The sequence below is a fragment of the Populus alba genome, chromosome 19 (assembly GCF_005239225.2).
Source record: "Populus alba chromosome 19, ASM523922v2, whole genome shotgun sequence".
NCBI classification, from domain to species: Eukaryota; Viridiplantae; Streptophyta; class Magnoliopsida; order Malpighiales; family Salicaceae; genus Populus; species Populus alba.
The window spans coordinates 18,035,208-18,048,733 of record NC_133302.1 but is presented as its reverse complement, the minus strand read 5'-3'; the positions used below and the strand labels follow the sequence as shown (position 1 = coordinate 18,048,733).

The 13,526-nt window shown below is 33.9% G+C and overlaps 2 protein-coding genes across 2 annotated transcripts; one reads left to right on the top strand and one right to left on the bottom strand.

Annotated features, from left to right (window-relative positions):
* Nucleotides 1–1,926: 1,926 nt before the first annotated feature.
* LOC118056550 (serine/threonine-protein kinase-like protein CCR4) lies at nt 1,927–4,678 on the top strand. Its single transcript, XM_035068793.2, has one exon. The coding sequence runs from the start codon at nt 2,108–2,110 to the stop codon at nt 4,436–4,438; it is 2,331 nt and encodes a 776-aa protein (XP_034924684.1). The 5' UTR covers nt 1,927–2,107; the 3' UTR covers nt 4,439–4,678.
* Nucleotides 4,679–4,837: 159 nt separating this feature from the next.
* On the bottom strand, nt 4,838–11,660 carry LOC118056551 (adenylate kinase, chloroplastic-like). The gene is given in 9 exon segments (XM_073406990.1): nt 4,838–5,181; nt 6,299–6,500; nt 7,093–7,167; nt 7,284–7,371; nt 7,373–7,425; nt 7,740–7,874; nt 7,961–8,089; nt 11,019–11,114; nt 11,280–11,660. Coding segments are annotated over 8 exon segments (1,023 nt in total). The 5' UTR covers nt 11,640–11,660; the 3' UTR covers nt 4,838–5,181; nt 6,299–6,413.
* Between the last annotated feature and the right edge of the window lie 1,866 nt (nt 11,661–13,526).

Here is a 13,526-nt window from a genome sequence, read left to right as displayed (position 1 = left end):
TATTCATTTATGTAATAAAAAAGGAAATTGTATATATACGAAATTTGTAGTATTTAAGAGAGTACAAAAATACAAAGGGGTGCGTGTATTGACCAGTCCTACAATTCCAGTCATAGCAGTGGACTTATAAATGACTAGCCTTCTAGTTTGGGTTTAGATAATGGCGTTCTTTCACCAAATTAGCACAATTTGGTAAAAGATTCGAGGAATATAATATAAGATTGAAAAATATTGGAAAAATAATATTTTTTTTATAACCACTAATAAAAATAACAGTTTGACATAACCTATTTTTGAGCTATTCTTTAAAATTCATTTTTTTTCTTACCAAAATAAAAATAAAAAAAATAATAATAAATTCTTAAAAAGACTGTTATTTTTGCAAAAAGCAAGCTAGAAGGATTTCAAATGTAAAAATAAAATCGAGTTGTAATTTTAAAGTCTAATTGTACCTCATTTTACTTAAAACTATAAAGACAATGCATAATCAAGGACAAATTAAATGATTATTAGATGAATCTGCTTAAAAAAATTAAATCTAAGGATATAATTAGATTTCTAATAGGCCAATTTAATTTAATAATGAGCTAAATTGAGGATTTAATTATGTTTAAGAATTAATTTGGGTCCAATTAAAGGATTTAATTAGGTGTAAAGACTTAATTATACTTTAAATGGGCCAAATTAATTTTATTAGGGGCTTAATTGTGAGAAATTAAGTTTGGGAGCCCAATTTGGGCTTAATTGAGAAAATTAAAATTTTAGGATACTAAATTTAATTTTTACAAAGTCAATTGGTTCAAATCAATGGTAAAATTCATAGCCGAAGAACATTTTAAAAAAGATGCCGAACTCTTGGGATAAAATTAAATGAAATCAGGGGTGAAATTAAAGAGAATTGAAAGCCTAATGGTCAATTAAGGGTTAAAATGTATAAATCCAAGACCAAGGATCAAAATGAAAAAAGGCGCTGCAAATTAAAGTTCTTCGGGGGAAAAATTAATCAAATTAAAAGTTTGAAGTCAATCAAGGGTGTAATTGAGAGAAATCATAAATAACAAAAACTAAAATAAACTTTAATAAAATAATACTATTTTGGTTACTGTTCATCATCTTCTTCTTCTTCTTCATATTGAAGCCAATCAGAGGTGAAATAAAAGAGAATTGAATATGTAATGTGTCATTACTTAATAACACTTACTAAATCATCTTTAAATTTTTAAGGATTATCGATGTTAGAAAATAATATAATTTATCAGACCTTTGATGATTAAGCAATCACAAATTCGAATTTCATCATCCTTATTTATTTGATAAAAATTAAATATAAGGTAATATAGATTTATGCAAATTTTAAGCTCAAAGAGCTTTAACTTGTGAAGGGTATGTTAGAGAATAATATAAATTATATTTTAAAATCTTATCTAAAAATTTAAGTTATTGAATTAAATTGATTTTTTTAATAATCAAAGAATAATGGATTTCATATGTTCAATTTATATATATATAAAATATATCCAAAAAAAATTAATTCAACTTGATATATCCAATATGTTAGATTAAAAAAAATTAAATGAATAAAGTAAATAATTTATAAATATTAAAAATTGAATTACTTATAATTATTAACCCAATCTCGAATTGAATATATCCATTGAGAAATGAAAGTGAAAAGGGCCTTTTAAATCTTTTAGCATAAAAAAAATCTTGTCTGGCCAAACGATGTTTTCGTCTGTGCAATTATTATTTTTTGTTGCTTTTGTCATTACATTTCTTTTTATTATTATTTGTTTTTGTATTTCGAGTTTCAAGTTTCAACGGTTGACCACTCGCTCTCTCTCAACTATTGACCACACGCTCTCTCTATATTTCTAAATCTCTGCCTAAAGTCTTTCAATAAAAATGTTCCTGAAAGGACCTGGTCTTTGGTCCTCCTTTACGAACTCTATCAAACCGCGTTTCCTTCCTCTCTTTTCTTCATAAATCCAAATACACCTTCAAAAAGCTACACTAATCCACCTCTAAATATCATCACCATCTTCTTCTTCTCTTGTCTTGTGTACCACCATGAAACTAGTATCCAGTTATCCCACAAACCATTCTTTCTATGGCTTGTTATTTCTTTAGCCAACCTCTTCCTCATCTCTTCTTCTACTTCGTTCTTTTTTCTTCTCTCACTCCATTCGTTTTTCCCCTCTCAACTGTGTCGATATCTGAAATTTCTAACAAAACATTGGTATGTGCGTTAGTAAATGTCCCTGGTGCCACACAGTCTTCTCTAAACTGCTCAAGTTTTCCTAGTGGAATTCAAATCCCTTCGAATTCTAAAACTTCCTTTTCTGCCATAGTTGGTGGAGATGGATTCCTCTGTGGTTTGATATCCTTGTCTTTGTCTCCTGCTACTTCAACTTTGGTTTGTTGGAGATTCTCTGTTAATGGTACTATCATGTCCTACAAGAGAATTTATCAACGCCTGGCTCTCAGTCAACTGGAAGCAGGAAATTCTGTGACTTGTGGTCTAGTTAATACCACTAATCGCCTCGAATGCTGGCCACGGAGAAAGTTCAGAAGTGTGGATCAGAATTTTTCAAGTATGGCTGTTGGTGAAGATTTCGTATGTGGGCTATTAGAATATGGGAATATTGCTTGTCTAGGAAGTTATAAGGCTGTTGTTGGCCAATTTCCCAAGGGGAACTATAGTGCAATTGCTGCTGGGTCTAGGCATGCTTGTGCTATAAATTTTACTGGTGAGTTGGATTGTTGGGGCATGCCAGGGGAGAAGCCGCCGCAAGGTGAGTTCATATCAATGGCCTTGGGGGAGAATCGTGGTTGCGCTCTGCGGACTAATGAGACAGTAGTTTGTTGGGGGCAAGGTAATTTCAGTTTGCCAGAGAGGTTAAGGGAGACTCGCTTCAGTACTATTGAAGCGAAAAGAAAAGTCTTCTGTGGAGTTCAGAAATCGGATTTTTCCTTGTATTGTTGGGGTAATGAGAATTTTAACCCCAATTCAATTGTGTTCAAGTCTGTATTGCCAGGACCCTGTAGAAGTTCTTGTGGTCTGGATGATATCATAGGAGGATCTGGCAGATGGTGTCCCGAGGGACAACAGATTTGCCGGCATTCCAAGAGCAATATAGGTAATAGTGTTCCACCTGCAGTTGCGCCACCGCCGCCTCCAACACTAGAAAAGAGGTGCAAATGGAGCGGTAAAATGATAGCTTTTTTAGTGGTGGGATGTGTAGGTTCCCTCATTTTATTGCTAGTCGTAGGGTTCTTCCTCTTCAAGTACTGCAAGTGTAGAGGCTGCCGCGTCCATGATTCCGGGCGCTTGGATGGGGCCGGACCAGGAGCCCCTGTTGAACAGGGTGGTGGTCCAAGCCAACCTCATGCCCCACAAGCTGAAGAAGCATCGCCGGTCTTAGAGAAGCGGCTGAGCCAGTTGGTTAGCATGGGAAATGCGGGTCACTTGGAGGAGTTCTCTTTGCAAGTTATACTTGAAGCCACCAACAATTTCTCACACGATAAAACAATTGGCACGGGAAGCTTTGGTTCAGTTTATCAAGCAACATTAGAGGATGGCCGTGAAGTAGCGATCAAGCGAGCTGAAATATCAAACACTTCTTCATACGCTGTCGGAACAAGGCGTCAAGAGGACAAGGACGATGCATTTGTCAATGAGCTTGAATCTCTTTCAAGACTCCACCACAAGAATCTTGTCAGGTTATTAGGATTCTGCGAAGATAGCAATGAGCGGGTGTTAGTCTACGAGTACGTGCACAACGGCACCCTCCATGACCATCTCCACAAGCTCGAGAACTCACCGTTAATGTCTTGGGCTGCACGCATCAAGGTAGCACTAGATGCAGCCAGAGGCGTCGAGTACCTTCACAGATACGCAGTGCCACCAGTCATCCACCGTGATATCAAGTCATCAAACATATTGCTCGACTCCACGTGGACTGCCAAGGTGTCTGATTTCGGTCTCTCTTTGATGGGCCCCGAAGATGACATGTCATACCTCTCTCTCCGCGCAGCTGGCACGGTGGGCTACATTGACCCAGAGTATTATAGACTCCAGCAGTTGACCACAAAGAGTGATGTCTACAGTTTTGGAGTCGTGTTGCTGGAGATGCTCTCCGGGCTCAAGGCCATCCACAAAAACGAAAACGGGGTGCCAAGGAATGTCGTTGATTTTGTTGTGCCCTACATTGTCCAGGATGAAATCCATAGAGTTTTAGACTCAAGAGTGCCGCCACCAACGCCGTTTGAAATAGAGGCGGTGATATACATAGGGTACTTAGCAGCAGATTGTGTGACGCTTGAAGGTCGAGACAGGCCATCCATGGCTGGTGTTGTAAATAGCCTAGAGAAGGCATTGGCGGCGTGCCTGGTGCACCCAACATCGCTTTCCCGGTCCACAACCGGTGGTTCCACATGAGAGGTTAACATAGAAAGAACTGGTCAATATGTGCATCTCTCTCTAGAGCTCGCATCAAACATGTGCCATGAAATAGTCCTCTTCTTTTGTGTTGAGTGTATAGTACATAGTAGTCTAATCCATTTTTTTCAAATACAAGGAAAATTATCCTCCAATTTGTTCATTGATGAGGCAAAAAGTTTATGACGATGTGCCTAACACAAAATCATTACAGTTTCTTTCTTTCTATGATTCTTACAACTTTCAGATTTGAATTTACTTTTTCCATTACAACACGAAAGCACCAAAGAATGGAGTCACCCCTTTCCAATAGCACCATAACCACCACAGGAAGGGCTGGGAGACTTCTACCCTGTTTTCTTAGCTCAGCTGAATTATTTAAGTTATGATTGCGACGGATTTAAAAGGGTTTTGCATAAAATATAGCTAGGTTTACAAAGGCCTATCTTTGCTTCTAAAAAAATATTGGCCCAGTGGTTCCATGATTTGAGAAGTTTTCGAAATCATGGTGCTATGAAATGTCAACAATAATAGTTTATAGCACATATCAGAACACGTCCACCGCGTCTATGAACGGTTTCTGACTATAGCTTCCTAGCGGTTTATAAGAACCAGCGAGTCCTAATTACAGAAGGCGTGATGCTTGAGAACAATGTATAAATTCATCCTTGCTATAACATCTCCGGTTACATCCACCATATCTTGATGTGCTATCCAAGATTTCCAGTAAGTCGGGCTTGTTCCTGGTCTTATAACAAAAATGCAGTGTTAGAGATCTACTTGGGCGTTCTTGAGTCTGACATTCAAACAAATATTGTCATTCAAAAAGAAGAAAATACACTCATAAGAGAAACTCAAGCTTAAACTAATTTACTTTCAAAAAGAAAAAATTTGAACATGTTGAGTCACTTGAGTTCCATAAATTCCAAGAAGAAAGCAAAGAGCAACACTAGTGGAGAAGGAAGTGTTCGGTGTCATCTTTTAGTAGGAGTGGTATTAAGATTCTTCCATGAGCTGCGTCCACAAGAAGTTGTTCATACAGACGGGAAAGAAACATGTGCACCAATTATTTGGTCAATTCAAAGTTTGTATTGGATTTGTTGGAAGATAAGACTATTTCTAGCTTAATTATAATGAGAAAGTCTAGCAGGTAATTGAAGCCTGATACCTTTGAATGTTTCTCAACTACAAAGACTGAAAAGTCTTCAAGATGATACTACAGAGATTTTCATTGATTTCAAGGATCAAATCTTTGCTATAACAGGATCATCTAGAAAAGCTGGAACGAGCTTTAAGTATCAAATAAAAATGCACTACCAGGACTTGCTGACTTTATGTAAAGATGGGAAAATACAGGCACCCATCAACATCTACGTGGTGGTTGTCATCCACAATAACTATCATTTGCTGGAACACTTTTTACTTGAGAAAATTCAAACAAGTTTAGACAGCACAAACGTGTACACAAATTTATAAATACTTAAAAATGTTGAAAAGGCAAACTCAAGGACACTTTATCCATAGCAGTGTTAAGCTGGTCAAATTAACAGAAATGGAGACCACCATATGCAACATGATGCTTACTAGCATATGTAAACTAGTTGTCCTTGGAAAGGAATTGCATGAAGATTCTACATGAAGTTTTTTATTTTTTCCCCACAGTATTTTAGGGACTAAAAGACCTCAAATTTAGCACTGTTCAATTGGTTTCCATACAAATGAAATCCAAATTTTCACAAGCTATACTTCAAAGAATAATTTAATAACAATGACTATCAAATGTCAAGCATGTGGTAATTCTAAGAAAGAGAAAACAAGGACACTTACTAGCTAAGCATTTATGGAAATTGAGGCACAAACCTGAGTATATGGGCAAAAAAATAAAGGCTGGCAATTATACCAGTTTTCATAATTCCTGAGTCCTGACTATTGGTTATACACCAGCTCTTCCCTCCATCTATGCAGCCAGAGATCCTTAAATCAACTTCCTATCCTCAAGTAATTTTGTGAGAGCACCATCAATTTGTGCAAACACATCTTCTTTGGGAACATTTCCATTAACCTGAAATCAATAAAATGGCTCTCCAATTTAGATTTGATAATAGTATAATACCAGATGCATTATCTGCCAAATCATATACATATACCAGAAACCCTCTCTCTCTCCCCCTCCCTCTCTTTCCCACTCTTTCTTGACGATAATCTACTGCCTCAACAAGCAGATTTTCCTCCCTCATAGGGGACATGCAAGACAAATTGCTCGTGTTTAACTCAAAATAATACAGAGCGACTCTCTGCATTTCACCTTTCCTTTCATATTGTTGTTTAACACAAGAAAAGGAAACCCAGTAAATAAGAACATGGTTAAAATAGAGCACAAGCATCGACAGAGGTGACAGAGGAATAATGAAATACAGATGCATATCCACCAACATGAACAGGGAGTATCTTCTAGTTGCAGCCCCAGCATCAACTTACCAAGAGCTGTTCAACAAAATAATTTATTCACGAGGTAGTGGAGCCTGATAGCATTAGGATAGCTGGGATGATATGGTAGTGTCTTCAATTGAACACACGCAAATAATATGAGAGAGTGAGAGTGAGAGCGAGAGAGAGAGAGACAGAGAGAAGGGGGGGGGTATTTTATCACTTGCCTTGAGTGTAATGTCTTCATACATTAAAAGTACTGCCTCCACATTTTGATGATGAGTTTGCAACCGCAACTTCACCTAAATACAGCCGTACAAAAAAGGAAACAAACATTATCGCTTAGCAACATTGACCCAATGACCCATTAAAGACACAAAGAAGACAGTGTAAGTAAACAGATAAGTTCAAAACATGCCTTTTCTTCAGTGTCATCAAAACGTTGGGTGAGCCTGGCAGCAATTTCTTCAGTCTCAGGGGGAGAATACTTGAGGTGGTATATCTTTAACAGGGTCTAACCTACGTCCAACCACTCTTTCAACAAGAATCTCTTCATTGACCTGCAAATCAACATTCATGAGGTTGGCTGACGGGGGAAACTCAATCTTGATATTTAGAATTTGAAATCTACCCAAGGATGTGAAGATACATCAAGGCCATTACATTGTTAAACCAATTCTTTCATCTTCATTAACATCTTCTTTTACTTTGGCTTGGATAAAGTATCCTAAATGTTTTTTCAAACATACATGGAAATCATCAAATTATGTACAGGGAAGAATATCAGCATGCAAGTACGCATTCTCCTCTTCCTAACCAGATAATGGGATGCAACCAAATAACACAGCATGCCTGCAGCAACAAGAACTCTTACTTCCAGGAGAATAAAAAGATCGGGCTGGAAGCCAAATTCTTTGAGAGCAGTTGCTTGTAATAAGCTCCTTGGGTATCCATCTAAAAGCCAACCATTTTCTTGAGAGTCTGGCAGCAGCAGACGCTCCTTTACCATCTACAAGATCAGGTCATTGAATACACAATATGAATGATTTGAAAGGAGTGGAGGAGGAAAGAAGGGGGCAGTTAAATCATGCCTACCATGACAACTATTTCATTTGGGACCAGCTGTCCTTTCTCCATGTATTCCTTTGCTCGCTTACCATTCTCACTTCCTGAAGCAATTTCTGCCCTCAGAAGGTCTCCAGCAGCAATATGCACCAAACCATACTGCATTTATGAGGATGACTTGGTTCAATCTGTGTTTTCTCAATGGCAATTGCAAAATGAGAAATAATTCAGTGAATGTTTTAACTTCTATCAGCAAATCCCCATAAAAACATATCTGATCTTAAATCAGAATTTCAAGTACTCGTCTTGTTTATACAAGTAATCACCAATGACACTAACAATTCCAACTGCTTGAGCTCAGCTTGTAATTGGCTTTTCTGATAGCTCAATCAAACCACTTGCACATTAATCCAAGCATTAGCAGAAGTTAAGTATGACAAACTCATTAATGCCATACGAAAAACTACTGACAAGAGCTCAAAGAAGCAAATAAGGTGATTTTTATCAGAGATTGCCTAACTACTGCAGCAAGAAAGCCATCATATTGATGATAGTGACTGCATGATCTGCTCATACACAAAAACTTCAACTTGCTTTGGCATGATGCCCAGTCCTGGCTGAGGAAGAGTAGAGGGAATTGATTTCAAAGTTTCAACTAGAAGATCAATCAAATGGGTTTTCAATTGTGTTTCTCTACATTTTGAAGGCCGCATGAATCAAATCCTAATAGTTTACACTAACCACCTCCCTTCCTGAGTGAAACAGATATGCCAATCCTTGGGAACAAGTGAAACTATCATGCACCTCTCAAGCGAAGCTGAGCTTTCAAATACCAAATTACATAGAGATGAAGTTAGATTAGCGTAGACACCAAGTCAACATAACCTCATAAGATTGATGGATCTCACAAATTAATGTCGAACATGCTTTATAAAGGGGAACTGGACTTGACTAAGCACAAACAACTATGCCAAGCTGCCCATCCAAGCTCGTTTCTCTTAGAGCCCTATGTGCCAAAGCAGTAAATTGTCTGTTTTCCTGCATCGGTATACCATTTAAGTAGTGTGAATATGTTCCGTGGAGAAAGTGCTTGACTATGTAATTAAAACACACCAGACAATAGTTGGGTTCTTGAAATTCATACACGCAGTGAAAACAATAAATTTAAAATAATATTCGGGAATCTTTAGGATCTCATTAGACAGATCTAGAGTTATTTAAGGATTTATTACCCGAAAATCTAATCTTCATCAGATTTGTATAATTCTTTAAAGGATGGGTTGTCGCAAATCATAAGTCGTCCAATTATCTAGTTTCTAACGGTAATCCACATGAACCATCATTGAAAAATCTCCTAAATTTCTATTTAGAAGAGAGAGATTGATATGTCTATAGTGTTAGCTTTCTATTATAACTCGCATCGTTTTTTGGTAAAAGACAACCACTTAAAAACAAGAAACATAGCTTTATATTTATAAGGAATCCTAAAAACCCTATAAATGACAATATATATTTGTCCCTTAAATAATATTCATATGTTATTAAAGGATAATTTTAGAGATTTAATCAATCAAATCCCTACTTGATTATTTTAGGACTAGAATTATAATCCCTGAATTAAATACAATCTACTTTTTAATTTCTAAAATTATTTTCAATCAAGTCAAACTTGATTAATTATCTCAGTTTAACTTCGAACTAATGATTCTTAATGTTTGTGACTCATTAAGTTTCTAATATGTTGGTCCAAATATAAATTATAATTCTAAATAAATAGAATTAAATGAATAAAATAGTTTAATTTATTATCAATTCAGTAATTGATTAATTTATATTTGAAGATCAAGTGCACCGTCTAGCAACGTGTCATGATCCCCTAAATATTAGGAGAGTTATAAGTGGTTTGACTTATCCTTTCAATTACTAGTTTCTCAATATAATTATTATCTCTTCATCAATAATGTTTTGATTTAAACATTTTAGCATAGAGTGTGTCTGTCATTTCAGATCATATTTGTTTGCAATATTATAATTATTGATCATTTGAATAAAATTTAAAATTCTTTTCAAATCTTATTCCATTTTGCGCAAGGATTTAACAAACAATACTATTTAAGAACATGTGAAACATTTTTATTAATTCACATAAGATGGTGAATCATTTCTTGATCACTCAAATACCTTCATATAGTTTATGTTATATCCAATATCTACTCATATGTTACCTATACCAAGATAACATATAGCAGAATTAAAACATAACACTCTATATAAAATAACTTAGTGATCTCGAGTTTAAGAATCATTCACATAACTGTCACATGAGTTTTTTCATAAACACAAGTAATATCTCCATATGGAGTTCTCATATAAGCCAGTTTAGTGTACATGTCTTATAACAAACACCTATATATTAGTTCTAGGTATCTCTTATATCTTAACTTATAAGAACAACTATTTCCTTTCATAAAAGAAAGAACATAATATTTATCAGTCTCTACAACTCTAATAAATATCTAATGTTTAAGAGAGCATCAATCAGGAACATTTTAGGAGCAACGCTTTAATATAATATTAATCTCATAATTATAACAATTTTATAAAAAAAATTGCAAAGTATTTTTGTTTATGGACTTTATTTTTATTATAGATTTATTAATCCAATATTATATAAATATTAAAAATAAATTAAGCTTTTATTAATAATAAATATATAATTAAATAAATATAATAATATCACGTATCACCCCTAGCAAATATATGACATATTAAACTAACAATATACCTCACTGTTAACACACTCAATAGATAAGTCATATCGAAGAACATGCTGTCATTAACAATATAACCACAATGTCTAGATCAGATTCTTTAAACCTTCACCGGATAAAAATCCAAAGAAATCCCAGGAAGCTACACGCATTACAATGAAAAGAAATTCTTTAAAAAGCTTCACTTTCGTAGGCAGAACAGTAAACATAATTAACAAGTGAGGGAAACTAAAAGTTGCTCCCTAAAGAATGGATTAATGAAGCTGAGCAACAGAGAGTACAGGAGATCAAAATAAATATAAGGAAAAAAAGCTTACTTTCTTAGTGATGAGCTCACATTGAGTGCCTTTACCAGAAGCAGGAGCTCCGGAAATCATTATCTTCAAAGGGTCTGCCTTTGCTGATGCCACAACCTGCACAAACCACACACACATAAAAACTATCGGGAAAAAAGGAGAAAAGAAGCCAAACAAATTCATCTAACAACAACAAAACCCTAAAGTTCGGGTTCTCAATTAACAACATATAAATCATGGTGAAATCCAAAATACAAAAAACATGAAATCTTTTTTACTCACAAAAGCTGAATTCTTGGTTTCGTTGAAACGAGTGGACAAAAGGGTTTGATGGGAACGAAGAGAGAGGCAATATCTGATGTTACTGTAACAAAAAGATAAGTTAGAAGAGAAGAGGATCTGGGAGGACTTTGAGGAAGAACAAGGCTGTTCAGGGGTCCCTTTTCCATTCACTCCCCAAGTTGAAATTGCAGGAGCTTGTAGCAGCCATTTCTCTGTCTTGTTTTTCCTCTGTTTCACAAATGTCACACGTTTGTCGAGTGGTTTTGTGGGATATTCTTGGAAGTTGGTAGGAGCAGTGGTGGTGTAGGATTGACAATCAACAATGCTTGGAGACTGGGAAAGAAGGAGTCCTTCGTCCATGTATAACTAGCTATTTGAATATATTTTCTTTCCAACAAAAAGATTGAACATACATGTTTTTTTACATAAAAATTATTAAGTTTATATAAAAACAAATTTATGTACATAAAGTAGAAAACTATTTATGTTAATAAATAAATAAAAATCATTAATAATAATTAAATATATATCTAAAAAAGTTAAGAAAACGAATGTAAATTATATCTAATTGTATTTACTGATTTTATTTATTAAAATTAATTTTTTATTTAATAAAATAATAGTAGAAATAGATTCACATATAAAATTTGAAAAAAATCAAATAAAAAAAATATCTGACAAGGTTTCTTTTATTAGAAATATTATTTAAAATAACTATATTAATTTAAATGAATTTTAATTATATAAAACATAAAAAATATATATATATATATAGTTGAATTAATCTCTTCAAAAATTAAATACATATAGAATCATTTTAAGAAATCATTATTTAAAAAGGGTTAAACACGAAAAAATAAGAAATTAGAAGAAATAATATTAATTTAAATATAAATTAAGAAAATATTAAAGAAAAACACATATAAAAAAGCATGATTTTTTTAAAAGAAAAATTACAAAAACAAAGATGACAACGTCGTTAGGGCATTGTAAGTTAGGCTAGTGTCTGACCTTTCTAGAAATGGTTCACGTACAAGCCCTATTTTTTTAAATGAAATCATGTTGAATGCCCCATTATTTAAAAAAAAATATTTTAGACAACGCATAGTTTGGTTTTCCTCATATTTCGATTATTACAGTAGTTGAAAAAAATGAGGTCTATGTTTTTTTTATCTAAAATTTATTTTTCAACTTATTTAAACCCAAAACACTTATAAAAAAAACCTAAAGACCCCGAGAAACTAATAAATGATCTTAAAAAAACCATACAAAAACTCGAAAACCAAAAATATTCTTGAGCTTAGATTTGGTATTTTAGACAATTTCAAGGTGAAAAAACACCTAAGTGGAACTCTCCTTACAAAATAAAACTTGGCAATACAAAGATTGACCATTTTTGTGGTTGAAATTGGTGTCAACACAAATTTTCTCTCTTTATCATTGAAATCCAGTAATTTCTCTCTTTTCTCTTTCAAATTAGAGATTAAAAAATAATAAAAATAAACTTTTGTATCAAAATTAATTTTTTATAATTTAAAGGACCTAAATTGTAGGAATTATATTTTTTTAAAAGATGGAGGACTTAAATGTGTTTTTTGCCAAAAATTTAGAACACCTATTTTTTGTGTCTTTTTCATTTTGGTCTTTCTTCCTCTCATTCTATCTTACTTAAAAAATTAAAAGCAATTGGCCTTTAATTAAGATCCAATTGCCCAAAATAAAACTTTGAGGGCCAAAACAAATTAATAATTAATCTACACTATCCTATCACTGTGTGAACAATGTTCCTTCTATAGTAAAAATATTATATTTTTTAATGTTTTCTATAATTATAAATTTTAGCCTGCCCAGCCGGCCCTTGTTTTACTTAAAAAACAGGTAATGAGTTAAATAAGTTAATTCAAGTTAATCTAAAATAATAAATTCCAATCTTAAAAATATTAAAAATTAAACTAGATTTCACTCTAATTTTAACTAAGTTAACAAAGTTACAAATGATAAAATGACAACTTATACAAATTTTTTTAAAAAAATATATATTGTATTTAACTTGACCAAGTTTCAAGATACTGATTAGATTTAATTAAATGAACTCTCCGGTTTAATACAAAACCTTACCTGAATTAAAGGGTGGATTGGTAGATTACTAGGTTGATCCATTAAAATGAGAGCCATAAACACTGCTTTGCTATTGCTGGCATGTTTTGGTGAGGCGTTGTTGTTATTGGGCTCTGAATTTGTTGGGTC